We start from the raw sequence: 22431 nt of genomic DNA, 5'->3' as shown, positions 1-22431 counted from the left end.
CCGGAAACGGAATGCTTGCAACGAAGGTCACACTGCAGACCGTAAGTTTCTGTTTTCTAGTTTAAATCTGTGCTTCGCGGTCCCTTTACTCCATCCTCGGGGTGCTGGAGTCACTGCGGTGTTTAAATTCCCACTCCCGCCCCCTCCTCCCCATGTAAATCACTGTTACACATCGCGGACCGTTTCCCTTTGGGTTTTAAATTTCTCTGAAGCCAGTACCGAAGCCCTTGCCTTTTCTGTCTTCGGTCCACGTAGACACCGCCTTTCGCTACATTTGCCTGCTTAAAACCCTTTAGTACCTCCGCCCTGCTTGTAAAGTCCTCTTCCGTGAGGTGGATTCGCGCCCCCCCAGCCTCGCCCTCCGCCTCCATAGGGCAGCTCCGGCCGCCGTGCTGCCGGAGAGACCGCGTCCTCTCCCGGTCCTGGGATTCTGCAGAGCCCACCCCTCTCCTGAGACCCCCTCCCTCCTAGACCCTCTGTCCTCGCCTCTTACTGAGACCGGTCTTTCTGCTCCGCAGGCCTCCCCTTCCTGGTCAGCCCTTCCTCTGACCCCGTGTAGGGGGAGGTGACCTGGGCCAGCCTTGTGACACATAGTGTTCTTCGGTCCCGAGTTCCAAACGGTCTCTTCCAGTATGCGGGCGTCTTATTCAGTCGCCATCCTCGTAAATACAGGGGCGAAGGGCATCAGGAGAAGCAGACACAGAGAGCGACTGAGAGAAACAGAAAAATTGAGGGGGATAAAGAATGAGGGAGAACCAATGGGAACATAGAGGGACTTCTAAGTAGACAGTAAAGTGAACGTGATTAAGCCTGGAAGGTAGCAGGTGAATAAAATAAAGAAGTAAATAAAAAAGCCGGATCTCCAGGGACTGGAGAGCAACAAAGGGTGAGGGACTCTGAATCAGTGGTGGGAGGGTGGTAACAATGGTGAGGCGTTTCACACAGAGGGTCCGGGAGAGGATAAAAGGTGGAACCATGGCCTTCAGAGCATCATGGTGCTGGGAGAGAAGGAGAGGAAAAATATTGACTACTAGAGCAGAGAGAGCAGGAAGGAAGCATAGCCACCTGGGGTGCCAGAGAGTGGGGAGGAAGGGAGAGTAACAGGGAGAGAAGGAGTGTAAACAGAGGGCAGAGAGGGAACAGAAATGGGGGGAAGAAAGGCAGAAATACATAAAAGTGTAGGTCATCCGAAAGGTTAGGGAGAAAGATCATCAATAGGGGGAACAAGGTGCAGAGTGGGGCGGGACAGGAGTGAGAAAATAGAGAAGAGGGCAGAAACAGCAGGAGAGTAGAGGGGAACAAAGAGGCAGAGACATAGAAAGAAATAGGGAGACAGATAAACAGAATGAAATGGAAACACATAGTAGTGCAGGAAGAGACCTAGAGGTTATCATACTAAGTGAATTAAATCAGACAAATAGACACGTATGATATCACTTATATGGGGAAAGCTAAAAAAATGGTACAAATGAACTTATTTACAGAGCAGAACTAGACTCAACAGACATTGAAAACAAACTTACGGTTCCCAAAGGTGGAAGGAGGGGGAGGGATAAATTATGAGTTTGGGATGAACTGATACACACTACTATATATAGAATAATTAAACAACAGTGACCTACTGTATAGCACAGGGAACTATATTCAGTATCTTATAATAACCTATAATGGAAAATAATCTGAAAAATATATATATTCAATAAAAAAAGGATAACCTACACTATTTGATCTTCAAAGATCTATCATGCACTGAAAAAAAATAAGTGTAGGAACTTACTTGTTGTTCTCTGTGTGGGAGTTTACTGTCCTGAGTCCCTCCTGGGACAGTGGGCAGCAGGGGACTGTCTGTTCCACATGCTGAGGTCTTCCCTTTGTGCATGATGGTGACTCAGGAAGGGGGTGTGTCGATTCCAAGCATTGAACAGCATGTTTTCCACTTTCAGGATCGACCTTTAAAGACTCCTATTGCCTGAGGAAGAAGCCCGGAAGAGGAGGGAAGAGGAAAGAAAAAGGAGTCAGAAATGGCTCTTTCTCAGGTAAAGTCATATTGTCAGTTGATGTTTCTGTCTGTCCTTCCCGAAATGCCCTTCTTTGGACTCGCTGATCTTGTCTGACTCTGAAGTATCCTGCCTGACACCTGTACATTCACACTCACCCGGGTCCTTCCCTCAGGGCCTGTCATCTCCACTTAGATCCCGTCTCCCCGTGACCCAGTGACCTGGAACTTGTGAAGAGGCTCCACTGGGCCTAGTCCTGGGCAGGACTTCACACCCATGGACTGGAGACGGGGTGTCAGTGCTGTTGGGCAGCAGGGATTGTTGAGAGACCCCATCTGGATGCACTGTCTGCTCTCTGTAAACCAGGATAAAAAAGCTGCACATGCAAGTCAGGTAATAATATGCACTTACGCCTGGTAAATTGTAGGAAACAGACTAATTACAGCAAATACCTTCTGACTCTTCATGCTGCATTAGAAGCGAAATGGGTGTGTCACTGATTTAAAAATCGTAATGATTGGGAATGGAATGGAAAGTTCAGAGATACATCGGTGATAGAGGGTGTTTCATTCTATTATTGATTTTAAACTTTGAAATCAACCTAAATCTCTGACACATGGAGATTCTTAACCCATTTTGATCATCTCCAATCCTTGGAGGTTACCTTTTCACTGTGTTGGTTGCCTCCTCTGACACACAGAAGTTTCTCATTCTGATGCAGGTAAGGTTCCAGCTTTATACTTCTGCCGGTAGATACCCGGTTTCCCAGCACCGTTTGTTACTGAGACTGTCCTTTTTCTATTGGATGGTCTTGGCACCCTTGAAAATGCGTTTTACATATATGCAAAATTAATTCTGAGTGTTCTATTCTGTTGCATTACTTTACGTATCTGTGTTTATGCCAGTACCGCACCATCTTGATTATTTCGTGATAGGTTTTGAAATCTATAAAGGGTGCCCTCTATTTTTCTTCTTTGTCAAGAGTATTTTGGCGATTTGGGATCCCTGGAGATTCCCTATGAATTTTAGCATAGTTAGTTCTATTTCTGCAAAAATTGCCATGGGACTTTTGATAGGGATTACATTGAATCTACACAACACTTTGGGTAATAGGGTCATTTTAAGAATATTTAGTCCTTCAATCCATGGGTATAGGGTGTCTATTTATTTGTATCTCCTTGTGTGTCTTTAAGCAACATTTAATAGTTTTCAGTGTACAAGTCTTTTGCCTCCTTGATGAATTTATTACTAAGTATTCTACCCCTTTGATGCTATAGAAATACGATTGTTTTCTAATTTTCTATTGACATTGTTCACTGTGTATAGAAATGCACATGATTTTTGGGCATTAACTTTTGGTATCCTGCAACTTTTCTAGAGTTGTTTTTTGATGTAGCAGTTTCCTTGTGGAATCTTTACTGCTTTTACATATAAAAGTTGTCATCTACGAAGAAAGATAATTTTCCTTTTTTCAATTTGGATAACTTTGATTTCTTTTTCTTGTCTAATTTCTCTGGTGAGGGCTTTCTGTACTTTGCTGGACAGTAGTGCAGAGAGTGTGTATCCTTGCCTTCTTCCTGATCTGAGAAGGAAAGCTTTCTAGTTGAGTGTTTATATCTCTCTTTTTTTCTTTTTGGCCTTGTGTTGGGATCTTAGTTCCCTGACCAGCAATTGAACCTGGGCCATGGCAGTGCAAGTGCCGAGTCCTAACCACTGGACCGCCAGGGAATTCCAAGAGTTTTTATATCTTGAAACGTAGTTGAGTTTTGTGAAATGCATTTTTCTGCATCAGTTGAGACGATCATATGTTTTTTTCCTTTATCCTGTTAATGTGGTGTATCACATTAATCGATTTTTTTATAGTAATAAAGTCCACTTGGTCATGATGTAAAATCATTTTCATGTGTTGTTGATTTTGGTTTGGTACTATTTTGTTGAGGATTTTTGCTTCAGTATTCATGAGGGATATTGGTTTGTAGTTTTCTGTGCTTCGTGTGTCTTTCTCTGGGCTTGGTATAGAATCATGCAGGCTCCACAGAATGAGTTTGCCAGTGTTCCCTCTACAGCTCTTCGGAAGCTTTTTATCAGGATTAGAGGTAATTCTTCTGTAAATGTTTGGTAGAATTATGCAGTGAACCGATCTGGTCTTGGCTTTTTCCTTGTTCGAGATTTCTGATTACTGCTTGAACCTCTCTAGTTATAATTCATTTCAACTTTCTTTTTTTTTTTTTTTTTTAATTTATTTTTTTGGCTGCGTTGGGTCTTCGTAGCTGTGCACGGGCTTTCTCTAGTTTCAGTGAGCGGGGGCTACTCTTCATTGTGGTGCACGGGCTTCTCATTGCAGTGGCTTCTCTTGTTGTGGAGCATGGGCTCTAGGCACATGGGCTTCAGTAGTTGTGGCACGTGAGCTCAATAATTGTGCCTCGTGGGCTCTAGAGCGCAGGCTCAGTAGTTGTGGCGCGTGGGCTTATGTTGCTCCGTGGCATGTGGGATCTTCCCGGACCAGAGCTCGAACCCATGTTCCCTGCATTGGCAGGCAGATTCTTAACCACAGTGCCACCAGGGAAGTCCCAACTTTTTTAAGCATTTTTTTAGAGTATTAGTCACTTTTTATTTTTATTTATTTATTTATTTATTTATGGCTGTGTTGGGTCTTCGTTTCTGTGCGAGGGCTTTCTCTAGTTGCGGCAAGCGGGGGCCACTCTTCATCGCGGTGCGCGGGCCTCTCACTATCGCGGCCTCTCTTGCTGTGGAGCACAGGCTCCAGACGCGCAGGCTCAGTAATTGTGGCTCATGGGCCCAGTTGCTCCGCGGCATGTGGGATCTTCCCAGACCAGGGCTCGAACCCGTGTCCCCTGCATTGGCAGGCAGATTCTCAACCACTGCGCCACCTAAGAAGCCCCCCAACTTTTTTATTACTTAAAGATTAGAGCTTAATAGGTTGTATGTTTCAGTGAATTTACCTGTATCTTCTAGATTATGTAATTTGTAAGCATTATTGTTCATAGAACCCCTTATAGTTTGTTTTTTTAAATTTATTTTATATATTTACTTTTGGCTGCATTGGGTCTTCATTGCTGCGTGTGAGCTTTCTGTAGTTGCGGCGAGCTGGGGCTACTCTTCATTGCGGTGCGTGGACTTCTCACTGAGATGAGAAGCTTCTCTTGTTACGGAGCACGGGCTCTAGGCGTGTGGGCTTCAGTAGTTGTGGCACGTGGGCTCAGAAGTTGTGGCTCGCAGGCTCTAGAGCACAGGTTCAGTAGTTGTGGTGCACGGGCTTAGTTGCTCTGAGGCATGTGGGATCTTCCCGGACCAGGGCTCGAACCCGTGTCCCCTGCATTGGCAGGTGGATTCTTAACCACTGTGCCACCAGGGAAGCTCCTCCTTTTGCTAAATTTGATTTTAGTTTATTCTTCTTCTCTACTTCCTTGAGTAGTAAAAGTAGATTTCTGATTTGACTTCCCTGTTAGTACGGCTTTCACTACATTTTATAAATTTTTGTGTGGTTTCATTTTCATCCAGATATTTTAAAAATTCCTTTGTGATTTCTTCTTTGACCCATTGGTTATTTATGAATACGTTGTTTTACTTCCACATTTTGGGGATTTTTCTGTTTTCATTCTGCTGTTTATTTCTAATTTCATTGCTTTGTAGTTTGAGAAAATGCATTATGTGCTCAGTCTTCTTAAAATTGTTAAGATTTCTTTTATGTCCTAACATGTGGTCTCTCATGGAGAATGTTTTGTTTGTTCTTGAGAAGGGTGTGTTTTCTGCTATTGTTGGGTAGAGTGATTTGTACATGTCTGTTAGGTCCAGTCGGTCTGTAGTGTTGTTCAAGGCCTCTGTTTCCTTATTGATGTTCTCTTTGGTTGCACCCATCGAAAAAACTGGGGTGTTAAAGTCTCATACGATTATTGTGCTGCTATTTCTGTCTCTGTTTCTGTTAATGTTTCCTTCATTTTTGGAGGGAGCTCTAATGTTAAATATATAAGTATTTATAATTATTATATCTTCTTGGGGAATTGATTCTTTTAATAGTATATACTGTCCTTTGTCTCTTGTATCAGATTTTGTCTTTAGTTTATTTTGTCTGACATTATGTAGTCGCCCCTGCTCTCATTAGGATGGAATATTTTTTTCCATCCTTTCACTTTTCGCCTTCCCATGTCCTTATATTTGTGAACGTTAACAGTCTCGGCTCTAATACACTCTCTCTGTGTCTCTCGCTCTTGTTCCCTGTTTTCCTCCTGTTACTTCCTCTTGTGGTCGCTGCGCAGGCACCCTGTACAGTGGTGAAAGGCAGGAGCCCTGGCCAGCCCGCTTCACTCTAGTGTAATTTCAGAGGGAAAGCACTGAGGGTTTCCTTCTTTTTTTTTTTTGGCCGCACTGCGCGGCGAGGGTTTCCTTCTGATTATGATGTTTGGTGAAATGTTCTTGCTTCATAACAATGCATTTTTTTCTATATTCCTTTTTGTCATGATTTTTAATTCTCCAGGAAGTTTTTAACTTTATTATTGTGGTAAGTCTTTTTCTTAATATGTTAAATTAATGTATAACAGTAATAACTTCTAATTTTGAGTCAGTGTTTTATAAGTGGAATACACAAACTCTGTTCTGCATTTGTTAATACCTACCTATTTTAATTTTAGTGGATAAAATTGTACTTATATTCTTCAATTTAGGTGTTGTATAGAGATAGGAGTTAAAAGTTTTGTATTTTTCTCTTTATGTTTGTACCATTCTTCTTTTACTAGACTACTATAGAATAATGTTGACGAAGTAAATTAAGTGCAGGTAATACTTTCTTGTTGTTCGAAAATGCTGAAATAAATGTGGATGAAAATGATAAAAGAAAATGTTATCCAAAAATATGTCAATAGACAACTCCTATCTTTTTTTTTTTTTTTTTGGCCAAGCCAAGCAGCTTGAGGGATCTTAGTTCCCCAACTAGGGATTGAACCCAGGGCCACAGCAGTGAAATTGCCGAGACCTAACCACTGGACCGCCAGGGAACTCCTGCCTTTTCAATGAATTGTGTGTTTACATGTGTGTGCATGAGTGCATGGAAGTGCAAGTCCATGGTTTTGATAAAGACATCATTATTTCAAACCTATCTTTTTGCATTTGAAATTATATCTTAAATGTATTTCTTGGCCTCGAATTTTTTCCACAGTATTGTGTTAACGGTTTAAATAGCAATAAGATTACTAACATTTTATGTGTATCTGTGTGTGAGCCCACATATATGATGACCTTTTATGCCCTTCCACGTTGCTCACCTTGAACTTCTTTCAAAATTTCTCAGGGAACCCTCTGTCAGTGTGTTTTTAATGCCCTTTCTGTTACTCAACTGTTTCATTCCTTAGCTTCAATTCCAGACACCAGCCCTCTGAGTTCTGATATTTCCTGTGTCATTTTTTAGTTTTATGACCTGAGTCAAGTGTCTCCAAGTGTGTCTGACACAATACTATCCTCTGTAAGATTGGAACAGGTCGTCTCTAATGAGCTATTATGTTTATAACAATTTCATACATGTAAAGAATTTATTTAGAATGATATTTAGCATATAGGAATTGTTCCAACACTTCAAGTCATTGCTCTTGTTATCATTATCATAATTGCAGATTTTGATCTTTCTGTAAAGCCACTGTGGACTTTGTCATCTCTGAAGGCACCACTGATACTGTAGCTCATTTAGATTTTGAATATCACGCAGTGTGTAAAACATAATATGTAACACTTCTGCATAGACAACCTGTTATTGAGTTTTATTTCTAAGTTTTTCGTGTGTTGTCCGGAAAAATGAAAAATCTACATTGATTGGAGGATATCGTAATTGCTATGAAAAGGCATAAGAAATTAAAACTAGAGACCCATAATTTCCCTAAATACCTTTACATGGATCTGTCAGACTACATACTTCCACTGAATTGATCCTTACCACTCTCTCCTCTTCTCATTTTGTGTGATAATAAGAACTCTCTTCATGGCCTCTTGATGAGATATGTTTTCATTTCAGGCACCGTTGACATTCAGGGATGTGGCCATAGAATTCTCTCGGGAGGAGTGGGAATGCCTGGACCCTACTCAGAAGGCCTTTTATGTGGATGTGATGTTGGAGACCTACAGGAACCTGCTGTCCCTGGGTGAGGATAACTTCCCTTCAGAAGTTGGAATCTGCCTTTGGGTATCTTTGCATTTTCCCTCTGTGCCCCTTGGGAGCCCTTGTTTTGCTTGACTGATCTGAAATCCCTGTTGACTCAGATATGAAAAGCTTCATGATGTGATATCATGAGTTTAAGCTTCACTTTTCTGCAAATGATCTATCCATTTCATGATACGTCAGGCGTTGTTCCAGAGCTTAAGTATTTATAAAGCTCAGGGCAGGGCTTCCCTGGTGGTGCAGTGGTTGAGAATCTGCCTGCCGATGCAGGGGACACGGGTTCGAGCCCTGGTCTGGGAAGATCCCACATGTCGCGGAGCAACTAGGCCCGTGAGCCACAACTACTGAGCCTGCGCGTCTGGACCCTGTGCTCCGTCCGCAACAAGAGAGGCCGCGATAGTGAGAGGCCCGCGCACCGCGATGAAGAGTGGCCCCCACTGGCCGCAACTGGAGAAAAGCCCTCGCACAGAAAAACGAAGAGCCAACACAGCCAAAAATAAATAAAAAAAAAAAAAAAAAAAAAAAAAGCTCAGGGCAAACTTTTCAAATAACAAATTCTCTTTTTTTTCCCCTGTACTTTCGATTCACTACTTCTTGGAAGAGAGCTAATTATCTGCATATTACACTGTTCCCTCTGCATTCAGAAGGAGGCAAGTGGTGGAGCAATCGGTGAAATATTTTTCCAGACCCACCCGTCATGTCCTCACTCCTTAGCTGAACAAAGAGCTGGGATTCTGGAAGAGCCACAGATCTTATTTATTTCTTTTGAGAAGCAGAAATTTCTATTTCTGGTCTAAATATTATTTGCATTTTGGAACAAGAGGAAGAGCCCTACCCTCTGAAGAGTGATGTGAAAATAGCAAAAAACCAAGGGGGTGGGAATTTATCAAAAGTGTGAACACAGGTTAGGTCTCAGGGCAGAGAAGAAGCGGCAGCATTAGTAGTCTTTGGGTAACTCTACCCAAGTGGGAGAGTTCTTTCCGAAAATAGAAGTTTATTTATTTATTGTGAACTCTGAGAGGACATTTTTCTTATTCCTGGGTTATCATTCTGTCATTCAACATGTAAAATGTATTCTTTCACCCTCTGGTGGGGCTGCAGCCCCATCAGAGACAAAGGCAAAGTCTTTTTTTTTTTTTTTAATTTATTTATTTTTATTGATTTATTTTTGGCTGCGTTGGGTCTTCGTTGCTGCGCACGGGCTTTCTCCAGTTGCGGCAAGCAAGGGCTACTCTTCATTGCGGTGCGCGGGCTTCTCATTGAGGTGGCTTCTCTTGTTGCAGAGCACGGGCTCTAGGCGCATAGGCTTCAGTAGTTGTGGCACGCGGGCTTCAGTAGTTGTGGCTCGCAGGCTCTAGAGCGCAGGCTCAGTAGTTGTGGTGCACAGGCTTAGTTGCTCCGCGGCATGTGGGATCTTCCCGGACCAGGGCTCGAACCCGTGTCCCCTGCATTGGCAGGCAGATTCTTAACCACTGCGCCACCAGGGAGGGAAGCCCAAAGGGCAAAGTCTTTATCATGATCTATACTCTGCCATCTGGCCCCTGTGAAGTAGTTTTTACTTGACTTTGAGGAGCATGAAGAGGGTTGTTTTAAAGGGGTCTTTTGACCCCTTCATTTCTCTTTCTGTACTTGATTTCATTGGATGCTCAGTTCTCAGTCCGTATAATAAGAGTTGATGCCTCCAGACTCCAGTCCCTGGGCCTTTCTCAGTTTTATCCCTATTTGTGATCTTATATGACCTAATCAGAAGATGGGAAAACACTGGCTGCTCTTTCATTCCATCCAGCACCTCAGAACCAGCATGGAGCTGTCTCAAACCCTGTCTGCTTGTTTAGATTTCACAGCCATTTCTTCTGTTCTGACTTTGCCGCACACTTCAGGGATGTGTGAAACAGAGAGGTAGATTGGATCTTGTGTAATTTTTACAGGGCAAAGCTATAAAGACAGTGGACAGAGAGATCCTCTTTTTATTTCCCAGTCCCTGATATGGGGAATATGTGAATCTTTTAGGCTCTCAGTTTGGCGTCTTGGGTAGAACGCATGGTTTCCTCTCAAGGGCTGTAATATCTGACCCCCATACCTTGTATTTTTTTCGCTCTTGTGCTGCTCTACCAAGTCAGTAATGTAGACTCTCCTGATTTCATATTCTTCTAAGTTTGCGTGATTTTGCCTTTTGAAACTTGCTTTTGAAATACATATTCCTAGAGTCTGACATTTTATCCAGTTTCTTTGCTGTGATAATCCACCTGTAGCAGACAGCTACGGATGGACTCTCTGTAGAGTGGGTTTACTGGGTAACAGGAAATTTTTGTTGGAGAATGCTTTTCCTCTTATGCTGTAATATTTTCCTGCTCCACAGTAAGTTGCCACTTGAAGCTACTCAGTAGAGTGGTCTGCATGTTGTAGGACACGAGATAGAAAGTATCACGAGAGCCTGACTGAGAAGTCTTTCCCGTTTTTTTTCTGGCTTGGAGGACTGTCACAAAAGCCTCTCTTAAGGGCACAGTGACAATCTTGTTTCCATATACTAATGACCATCCCCTATGAGCCTCAGGAAATGATGTAGGAATTTATCCCAGGAAAACTTTGTCCAAGTTCTCCTCTTCCTGATGCCAGACCCCAGGGCTGGAGGGTCTGACGTGGGGCTCAGAACTCTCACTCCTGTGGGAAGACCTCGATAATGTAATTATTCTCCAGTTTGTCCATCACCCACACAAAGTACGGGATTTGGTGGTCTCATGGGTCTGCCCCCTCCTACGTATCTCGTTGTGGTTTTTCCTTTATGTCTTTAGTTGTGGAGTATATCTTCTGGTAGGTTTCAGTCTTTTTCAGCGATGGTTGTTCTGCAGGTTGTTATTTGGGTGTGCTCCTGAGACGAGGTGAGCTTAGGGTCCTTCCAGTCAGCTATCTTGGCCGCTCTCCTCTTGTACAGTTATATTCACACAGCTAGACAATCACAAGCTGTGCTCCCAATATGCATATACCCTGTGCTCCGCTCGTGCCCTTTCTCAGACCTGACCTTTCCTGACATGGTACTTTGATGTAGATGGAGCCACTGTCATTTGCTCACGTATTTACGTTGTTCCCCTGATTGTCTCAATTTCCGCAGCACTCCTTCACCCATCCCTCCACCTTCCACATCACTCAGACTGTAAAAATGATCCCTCTTTTTCTGTCGAGTAACTTTGTCATGACACGACCGAAATCACTGTGTGCAGCTGTGATGATTCAGAAATCATTTTCAGGAGTGAATCACATTATCAGTTACACGGCTCACTTCTTTTGCATCTCTCTTGTTTTCTTTTTAAACTCCTGGTATTTGTTTTAATATTTTGTAATCTGTACTGCCTGGGTGGGCAGTCATGCTTTAGAATGTGTTTAGAATGTGTTGTCTTAGTTTGGAAGTTCAGGTTCAAATCCTGTTTCTCTCAGTACTTTCTATATCAATTGCAGTCATGTACATAAATGTGTGAGTCTACTTCCCTGATTTGAAAAATTGTGTTGATTTCCCTCAAGCCTTTTAAACAAATTAGTGCCATTAGATGGCTTAGAATCTTGTATGTTTTATAGTAAAGACTGAAAAGTTACTTTTTATAAGTAGTTATATTAATATTCTGTCATGTTTATTGTCATATTACTTTGTATCATATCTTGTATGCTTTTCATCTCCGATTTGTTCTAAACAACGTTGTGTCTGACCCTAGTTAATAAATATACAGATTGCTCACTCTTTATTACATATATTTTAGAGGCAATGAACTGGAGAATTTAAGCACTCTGTGAAGGTAGGGAATTGCTCTGTTTATTGGCTGTTAGGTTAGGTAACTCTAGAATAGTTCATTTATTAATTTTTTTTGGTGTTTTAAAATTTATTTATTTTATTTTTGGCTGCACTGGATCTTTGTTGCTGTGAGCAGGCTTTTCTATAGTTGAGGCGAGCGGGGGCTACTCTTCGTTGTGGTGTGCAGGCTTCTCATTGCAGTGGCTTCTCTTGTTGCAGAGCATGGGCTCTAGGCACACGGGTTCAGTAGTTGTGGCGCACGGGCTTAGTTGCTCCGCGGCATGTGGGATCTTCCTGGACCAGGGCTCGAACCCGTGTCCCCTGCATTGGCAGGTGGATTCTTAACCACTGCACCATGAGGGAAGCCCCATTTATTAATTTTTAATTGTAATTTATATATGATGGTTTTTCAGCATTTATTATAGAATACAACTGACATGTACCACTTGTTAATGTAGTAAAATATGTACTCTTTATGGGTACATAGTTTTATAGCAGATATTTAGAAAAATATTTTTTGAAAAATTGTGTTATCAAATTCTTCATTTTCTATATGCTGTATTTTGTAATTCTATACTGCTAGTTATTTAAATTATTCATTAGATAAGTCTGTTTTGGATTATGTACCATTACAGTACCTTGTGTGTTCTTTAGCATTTATTTATGAACCATAGTGTGCAGAATATATGTATAGTATAATATTTTTTGTGTCCTCATTTATGAGACCGCAGTATGTTTATTGTTAATTGGTATATGCCTTGGTGGAAAAATATTGTTTCTTCAAGAGCTAACATAAGTTTGTCTAGTGTGAATGTTTTTGTTATAGGGTGTTAGAACTAGGCTACCCTAGTATTCATTTGAATTACATGTAATCACTCTTTCTTTAGTAGAGTCCTATTCTTTTAGTGTTCCTAACATTTTTAAGGTCATGATTGGGAAGTTTAATAACCTTTTTGGGCATAAGTATTACTTTGTGTTTATTTTACTTTATTTTGGCCACGCTGTGTGGCTTGTGGCATCTTAGTTCCCGGACTAGGGATTGAACCCGTGCCCCCTGCAGTGGGAGTGCAGAGCCCTAACCACTGGACCACCAGGGAATTACCTACTTTTGGTTTAATATCATACATTCAACATTAAACGTTTACTCATGAATTGTAATGAATAATACACCTTATGGTTCTTTGTATCTTGTAGATATCTCTCATATACATGTGATCAGGAAATTACAACCAAGAGCAAACAGTGATAGAGGAGAAGTATTCCAAACAGTGATGTTGGAAAGACAAGAAAGCCATGAAATGAAACATTTTTACTTCACGGAAATCCAGGAAGATGACTTTGGGTGTCAGTGGAAGGATGATGAAAGAAATTACAAAGGAATGTCTGTAGCCTGTAAGGAAAATGTAACTCACAGAAGAGATCGACATGGTAGGTGGAATTCAGGAAAGAAGCCCATTGAAAATAGGCTTACGTTAAGCCTTCAGGATGAACTGCGTGTATTTAAGAACGATATTTACAAATGTAATGAGTGTGGCAAAGCCTTTAATCATGGCTCATCCCTCCGCAGACACCAGATAATCCATACGGGAGAGAAGTTATATAAATGTGGGGTATGTGGCAATGTTTTTCGTCTAAAGTCACACCTTATAAGTCATTGGACAACTCATACTCGTGAGAAAACTTACAAATGTAATGACTGTGGCAAAAGCTTTAATCATGGCTCATCCCTCCGTAGACATCAGATAAGCCATACCGGAGAGAAACTGTATAAATGTGATGTATGTAGCAAAGTGTGTAGTCAGAATTCCTCCCTTAAACGTCATCAGAGGATTCATACCGGAGAGAGACCTTACCAGTGTAATGAGTGTGGCAAAACCTTTAATCGTGGCTCTCACCTCTCCACACATGAGGTAATCCATACAGGAGTGAAATTATGTAAATGTGACGTGTGTGGCAAAGTCTTTAGTCAAAATTCATGCCTTAGAATCCATCGGAGAATTCATAACGGAGAGAAACCTTACAAATGTAGTGAGTGTGGTAAGGTCTTTCGTCAAAATTCACATCTTGGAAGACATCAGAGAATTCATACCGGGGAAAAACCTTACAAATGTAAAGAGTGTGGCAAGGTCTTTAATCAATATTCACATCTTGCAAATCATCAGAGAATTCATACTGGAGAGAAACCTTACAACTGTAATGTGTGTGGCAAGGTCTTCAGTCAAAATTCAAATCTTGTAAGTCATCAGAGAATTCATACGGGAGAGAAACCCTATAAATGTAACGAGTGTGGCAAATTCTTTAATCAAAAGGCATACCTTACAAAGCATCAGAGAGTTCATAATGAAGAGAAGTCTTACAAATGTAATGTGTGTGACAAGGTCTTCAATCGAAATTCAAATCTTGAAAGTCATCAGAGAATTCATACTGGAGAGAAACCTTACAAATGTAATGAGTGTGGCAGGTTCTTTTCTCAAAAGCCAAACCTTGGAAAGCATCAGAGAGTTCATACTGGAGAGAAGCCTTACAAATGTAATGAGTGTGGGAAGGTCTTCAGTCGAAATTCACTTTTTGCAATTCATCAGAGAATACATAATGTAGAGAAACCTTTCAACTTTAATGAAGTTGAAATGCCTTTACTCAGATCTCAACCCTCACTAAATATCCGATAATTTATACGTGAGAGAAACCATGTAAATGTGACATATGTGGGAAGGTCTTCATTCAAAATTTACACCTTACAATTCATTGGAGAATTCATAGTGGGGAGAAGCTGAGCAAACGTCATGAATATGGCAAAGATTTTGTGCCTGCAAGCCTCACTTTCTATCAGATAATCCATAGTGGAGAGAAACCTTACAAATGTAATGAGTATCTCAACGTCTTCAGTCCAAATTCATACCTTAAGATCTGCCAAATACTTTATACTGGAGAAAATCTTTTCAAATATAATGAGTGTGGCAAATCCTTCAGTGTTCTGTCAAGCCTAACTTAACCATCAGGTAATCCATACTGGTGAGAGACTTTAATAATATAGTGATATGACAAGGCTTCTCTCAGGCATCCACATCTTAGGCTTCATTAGAAAATTCATTCTGAATAGCAACCAGATAAATGCATTTATTGTGGCCAGGCCTTAAGAGGAGGAATTATTAAAGAACTCATTCTGGAGATTACCTCACAAATGCCACGAATGTGAAATAATAATCTTATTTCTCAGGTAAGACAGTTTATATTTGTGAGTGACAGACCACCTGGAGAACAGTGACCGAAAAGAAGTGGGCGCGTCATCCTTCTCACCTAACAGGAAGTCCAGAGGGTGTAGTGTGGGGTGTGATGGGTCCTCTGCTTCTTCATCCATGAGCACTTGGTCCTCACCTTCCTATAGTAACATGACTGCTGTATGATTGAGAAGGGTGAAGATGGAGGGCAAAAACCCTTTTCATTTTAAGATTCTGTCTTGTTTTCATGGAAACATTCATCCCAGATATATTCTCTTTGGGTCATGCTCTTGTGACATGTCTGAGAACTCTGCATCAAGTTCTGGATTCTGAAGATTTTATTCTATACCGTTTTTCCTAAATCTCTTATAGAATAAAGTTTTAAACTTTGTTTTAAAGCTTTGATTTACTTTGAGCTAATATTTGTACAAATGTAAAGTTTAAATGGAGATCTCTTTTTTTTTTTCTTCTTCTTTGAATATTTCATTGATTAGCACCAGTGTTGGAAAGTCGTTCCTTCATTGAATTGCCTGAGTACCTTTGTCAAAAAGTGGTTGGAAGTACACTTGACCCTTGAACAAGGCATGGAGTTAGGATTTTAGACTCATGAGCAGTTGTAAATTCACATATAACTTAATGTTGTCCCTCTCTATCCATGGTTCCGCATCTTCAGATTCAACCGGCCACAGATCCTGTAGTACTGTAGTAGTATTTATTGGAAAAAATGCCCATATAATTGAATCCACACAGCTCACACCTGTGCTGTTCAAGGGTTAACGGCACTGATGTAGGACTCTTTCTGGTTTCCACATTCTGTTCCATTAGTCTATGTGTCCGTCACTGCACAAATCCCACACAGTCTTGATAACTGTCATTATATTAGAAATCTTGAGGTCATGTGGAGTGATTCCAACCACTTCAGTATTTTTCAGGTATTTTAGCTCTTCTAGTCCTTTTGCCTTTCCCTATTATTTTTAGAAAAATCTTGTTTGAATCTACAGAAATCTTGATTGAAAGCACATTAAACCTGTATGTCAATTAGGGGCATTTTAATATCATTTCTATGTTGTGTCTTCCAGTCAATTAATCTGGTATATTTTGTTAACAATTCAATGAATATGGTATGTTTCGCTCAGATGACCTAAATAGAAGGTCATCTTTGTTTCATTACGGTTGTAGGTTTCAGCATAAAAGTCCTTACTTTGTTAGATTTACACATTTTCCTTCTACTTTTACTTTCTTGAGCATTCAAACATTGTATTATATATTTAATTTCAATTTCCATTTGTAAATTGCATGTGTATAAAATTACAGTGGATTTTTGCACATTGTACCCTGACACCTTGCAAATTATACTTTTTCTAGAAATTTGTATAGATTGTTTTGATTCTCTACATACATTAATTTATTAAATTTTCTGTTTCTACTGTAACAAATTACCACAAACTGAGGGCCTTGAAGGAACACAAAATTATTCTCTTATGGTTCTGGAGGCGAGACGTGTAAAATGATCCAAAGCACTGTGCTCCTTCTGGATATTCCAGGGCAGAATTTGTTTTCTTGCCTTTCTTGGATGCCAGAAGCCACTTACCTTCTTTGTCTCATGGTCGCCATGTGTATTCGCATGACACTCTTTCAGTTAATTCGTGATTGTATTCAGATATCTTCTTATCATGTGGGCATTTCCTGAACACGTTGTTTACATTAGGACACCCTGTCACTCTCTCATTGTATGTGTACACCTTCATCATACTTAACACCATCATATCTGATCTAATTACTGCTGACTTTCCCTTGTAGAATATATATGCTCCTTGAAGGCAGGGTATTGATTTTGTTTCCTGCTAGATATCCAGTGACTGGAAGCATTCCCAACTGACAGGTGAGTGAATGCGTTTATCAGTGCAAAGAAGGTTTGTGTAATGCATCGGCTCATAGGTCAGTAAGTCAGATGGTCAAATAAACATGTAATTATATTGCATTTGTGGCCTCACATTCTTTACTCCATTAACATTACACCTGAACGTTCTGAACATTTGTCATAAATTCTCACAGTATGATTTATTCACACATTGTGAAATTTTCTCCCACATGGGCTCAACAGATCTAACTCATCAGTGAAGAGATGTCTTCATGAAGTATTTTTCATCCACAACATTTTAAGTTTAGGATTCTTTCATTCGTGCTCCATTCCACACCCGTGACAAAATAATAATTCTGTTTCTCAGGTAGTAACTGAAAGAAGTTTATCATTCTCACCAAACAGGAAGTCCAGAGGGTGCCGTGGGCAGTGTGATAGGTCCTCTGCCCCTTCTACCACCATGAGCACTTAAGTCTTCAGTGCCCTCATAGCAGCCTGGCTGCGGGATGACGAAGAAGGCTGAGAGGCAAAACCCTCTTCAATTTTAGGTTTTGTCTCATTTTCATGGAAGATTATTAGCCAGTTGCATTAAATGGCCACTGTAATTTTAATAATAATATGAAATTTCAAATTTCATATTTCCCTCAAATAGAGAAAAAAAGTAAAGGGAAAAGGTGTCAGGGACAGATTATATCAAAAGACTTTCTTCTTGGAAACAGGAGTGGCCTTCTGAGAGGTGGTAATGCTTGTCCCTTGATCTAGGGGCTGGTTGCAGGGGTGTGTTTCATTTGTGCAAAATTGATAGAACTGTGCACTTTTGATGTGTTCCCTTTTTGTATGTACTTTATACTATAATAAAAGTTTCATAATTAAAAAAAAAGTAAATTAGAGTGCAATATGACTGGATAAACCCACAAAAAAAAAAAAAAAAAAAAGACTTTCTTCTTTATCGTGATAGGGTAATATTCCATGTAACACTGGGCTACTCTGTCTGATGTTCAAAATGTCAAGGAAAAGTTTTTAGAGCCCTTGTGTTTTCTAACTCACAGATTTATTTCCTTTCTGCTGTGTCTGATTCTAAACACACTTAAATCATTCTCCATTTTTTTTTTTTTTTTTTTTGGCTGTGCCCCGCAGCTTGCGGGATCTTAGTTCCCTGACCAGGGATTGAACCGGTGCCCTCACAGTGAAAGTGCCAAGTCCTAACCTCTGGACTGCCAGAGAATTCCCTCTCCAATTGTGATGTAGTTATTCTGATTCCAGTATCAGGGTAAGAAGTAAAGGAATCCATTTTGAGATGTTTTTTATCCATGCCATCTTACCTGAATGTGAGAAATATACAAAAGGCTTGTAGTGGGAAATATTCTAATATCACCTCCAAATATATTTTAATATTAGACTCTATATAGTAATATAACTGCTATATCATAACTAGATGTTAAATATTGGGGAAGGAACATTAAATATTTTCTGTGAACTACTAGAGGCTCAAATAGGATTTACTTGCTACTATACATAAAATAGATAAGCAACAAGGATTTACCGTATAGCATATGAAATTACATTCACTATCTTGGAATAACCTACAATGGAGATTAATCTGAAAAAAATTTATATAACTGAAGCACTTTGTGGCACACCTGAAACTCATACAATATTGTGAATCAGCTATCCTTCGATCAAAAAAAGAAGTGGAACTTCCCTGGTGGTCCAGTGGGTAAGACCCTGCGCTCCCAATGGAGGGCCCTGGGTTCGGTCCCTGGTCAGGGAAGTAGATCCCACACGCATGCCTCAACTAAGAGTTCTCATGCCGCAACTAAGAAGCCCCCATGCCGCAACTAAAGATCCCGCTTGTTGCAACTAAGATCTGGTGCAGCCAAAATAAATAAATGTTTTTAAATAAGTAAATAAAAAAGAAGTATTTCCTTGAAAATACAGAATATATTCAATTGAGGGTAAGCCCTGAAAATGTTACCTTAAAGTTGCACTGTTCTGGAAGACAGGAAATAATTCTTTTTTGTTGTTGTTGTTACCATACTGTTTATAGAAAAATCGGAGTTTAGTGACTTCAAAATGTTAGTTTAGCCGCAAATGATTATTTCCTGGGTGATTCATTCTCCTTTTAAAATAATCATTATCCAATGTAGATCTGATTTTACTAGTTAGAAGCTAAATATGATATACATATGTGTGCTACATTTCATTTTAATAATTAATTTATAGATGAGCACAGGCGGACTGGGAACATATTTGGTGATTAGTTTTGTGGCAACCTTTTGTACAGATTGTTACTTTCGGAAAGTTGTAGGTCCTAATATACATTCTTTCTTAAATTACCATTTTCCTTTTTATTTGTAGTTTGCAATAAAATATTATTGATCCTTAAAATTCAAATCAACCAGTTTTGCCAAATAAGATAGTGGAAATAATGCACTACTCGTCTGAATGACCAAATGCACATTTCTTAAAAATCACAATTAAAAAAAAAAAAATCACAATAACCCACCAAGCAATCCACATTTACATATCTACCCAAGGGATTTGTAAACATTTTCCACGTTAACACCTTGTAAAAGATTGTTGATAGAAGCGTTATTTATTTTTATTATTTATTTATTTAAATTTATTTATTTAATTTATTTATTTTTGGCTGCGTTGGGTCTTCGTTGTGGTGCGCGGGCTTCTCATTGTGGTGGCTTCTCTTGTTGCGGAGCACGGGCTCTAGGCCTGCGGGCTTCAGTAGTTGTGGCTCGTGGGCTCTAGAGCGCAGGCTCTGTAGTTGTGGCACACAGGCTTAGTTGCTCTGCGGCATGTGGGCTCTTCCCAGACCAGGGCTCGAACCCGTGTCCCCTGCATTGGCAGGCAGATTCTTAACCACTGCGCCACCAGGGAAGCCTGAAGCATTTTTTAAATAATAGCCAAAATGTGGAAAGAACCCAAAGCTCCATTGAATGATGAATGTTTAAACAAACTGGAATGTTTCTCATCAGAAATAAAAGTTACAAAGCACTGATAAAAGTTAATCATGGATAACCCTTGAAAGCATTATGCCAAGTACAAGAAGGGAGATGACCATATATTGTGACTTAATTTATATAGAATGCCCAGAATAGTCATATCTGTAGAGATGGAAAGTAGCTAAATATTTGCTTGTGGCTCAGGGTAGAGTGCTGAATAACTATTAATGCGTACAGGTTTTTTTAAGAGGTGATGACGAATGATGAAAACGTTGTTGGACAGCATTGCAAACATACTAAATCCCACTGTATGGTGAACGTGAAAACTGTATATTTTATTGTATGCAAATTATACAATAAAAGAAACAAGCTAATATCTCCATGTTGAATTCAGAAAATTGTTCCGATTTACTAACCATGGCCTACAAGGTGTTGGAGAGAGGAGTTCCAGTTTCCATTGTACCAGTGGAAGGAAGACATGATGATAGGAACAATGGCAAGAAGGGGAGGAACTGGAGAGATACATTTTTTTTTAATTGAAGTATAGTTGATTTACAAAGTTGTGTCAATCTCTGCTGTACTGCAAAGTGACTCAGTTATACACATATAGACCGTCTTTTTTTAAATATTCTTTCCCATTATGGTTTCTCACAGGATATTGAATATAGTTCCCTGGGCTATACAGTAGGACCTTGTTGTTTATCCATTCTACATATAATAGTTTGCATCTGCTAACCCCAAACTCCCAGTCCATCCCTCTCCCTCCCGACCCCCCCCTTGGCAACCACAAGTCTATTTTCTATCTCTATGAGTCTGTTTCTGTGAGAGAGACATTTTTAAGGTAAAATTAACAGACCGTGTTTCCAAAATGCCAGTGATAGGGACTTCCCTGGCAGTCCAGTGGTTAAGACTCCATGCTTCCAATGCAAGGGACGTGGGTTCAATTCCTGGTTTGGGAACTAAGATCCTACATACCATACAGCCTGGCCAAAAATAATAATAATCATAATCATAAAAATAAAATAAAACAAAATCCCAGTGTTGCACCTGCACATTAGCAATAAGTCTCTTGCTACGCCACTGTGAGACTAGTTCATTATCTGGTACTATTCCAGTTCTCTCAATAAACTTGAAATGTGAGGAGATTCTGTCTTCATGGTTATAGAATTCACACATTGCATCTGTCATTTCTCTGTGTACATGCCACACAAATCTTAAAACAACCCCTTGATTTATGCATCCTCCAGGCATTTCAGTGAAGTAAAACGGAAGAAATGCAAATGAAATAGATAAATTGGGCAAACTGTGTTTTTAAAAATAATAATGAAATATATGACTCACAAAATGAGCTTCCTCAGGAAACTAAAAATAGAACTACCATTTGATCCAGGAATTCCACTCCTTGGTATATATCTGGAAATGATGGAAGCACTAGTTTGAAAAGATACATGCATCCCAATGTTCATAGCAGCATTATTTACAGTAGCCAGTATATGGGAGCAACCCAAGTGTCCATCAAGAAAAAGATGGATTAGGGCTTCCCTGGTGGTGCAGTGGTTAAGAATCCGCCTGCCAATGCAGGGGACACGGGTTCGAGCCCTGGTCTGGGAAGAGCCCACATGCCGTGGAGCAACTAAGCCCGTGCGCCACAACTACGGAGCCTGCACTCTAGAGATCCCGAGCCACAACTACTGAGCCTATGTGCCACAACTACTGAAGCCCACGCACCTAGGGCCTGTGCTCCACGGCAAGAGAAGCCTCTGCAATGAGAAGCCCATGCACCGCAACGAAGAGTAGGCCCCGGTCGCGGCAACTAGAGAAAGCCCGTGCGGAGCAATGAAGACCCAACGCAGCCAAAAATAAATAAATTTCTTTTTTTAAAAAGCCATAAAAAAAAGGAAAAAGATGGATTAAAGAAGTGGTATACATATCTACAACGAAATATTACTCAGCCACAAAGAAGAATGAAATTCTGCCATTTGCAGCACCGTAGGTGGACCTAGAGCATTATGCTAAGTGAAATATGTCCGACAGAGAAAGACAAATACTACTTGATATCACTTACATGGGGAATCTAGAAAAGAAATGAATGTATATAGTGAAACAGGACACACTCACAGAGAAAACAAACTAGGTTACCTGTGAAGAGAGGGAGGAGGGGAAGGGCAAGATAAGACTATGGGATTGAGAGAGCCAAGCTATCAATACTTTGTATAAAATAGATAAGCAATATCTTAAAAAATATATTGCACAGCACAGGGAATCATAGCGATTATTTTGTAATAAGTTTTATAATCTATGAAAATTCTGAATCACTATGCTGTGCACGTGCAGTGAATGTCATATTGTAAATCAACCATAGTTCAATAAATAAATATATATCATGCATATGTATCATATAGGATTCACAAAATGGAATTTTATAACAGTTGAGATATAATGCTTATTACTATA

The 22431-nt window shown here is 40.1% G+C and overlaps 1 protein-coding gene, 1 non-coding gene and 1 pseudogene across 2 annotated transcripts; 1 reads left to right on the top strand and 2 right to left on the bottom strand.

Moving 5' to 3' along the window:
• On the top strand, window positions 1-17106 carry LOC118885096 (zinc finger protein 665-like). The gene is made up of 4 exons (XM_036833453.1): window positions 1-41; window positions 1944-2390; window positions 8017-8143; window positions 13136-17106. Exons 2-4 carry the CDS (start codon window positions 2274-2276, stop codon window positions 14608-14610), a joined length of 1719 nt encoding a protein of 572 aa, XP_036689348.1. The 5' UTR covers window positions 1-41; window positions 1944-2273; the 3' UTR covers window positions 14611-17106.
• Window positions 1-22431, bottom strand: part of LOC118885142 — a 584965-nt pseudogene that overhangs the window by 180373 nt on the left and 382161 nt on the right.
• On the bottom strand, window positions 3654-3725 carry TRNAA-UGC. The gene has a single exon. It is a non-coding gene; the product is annotated as a tRNA-Ala (tRNA).

This window comes from Balaenoptera musculus, chromosome 19 (genome assembly GCF_009873245.2).
Source record: "Balaenoptera musculus isolate JJ_BM4_2016_0621 chromosome 19, mBalMus1.pri.v3, whole genome shotgun sequence".
Lineage (NCBI taxonomy): Eukaryota > Metazoa > Chordata > Mammalia > Artiodactyla > Balaenopteridae > Balaenoptera > Balaenoptera musculus.
This window is presented reverse-complemented; position numbering and strand designations above follow the sequence as displayed.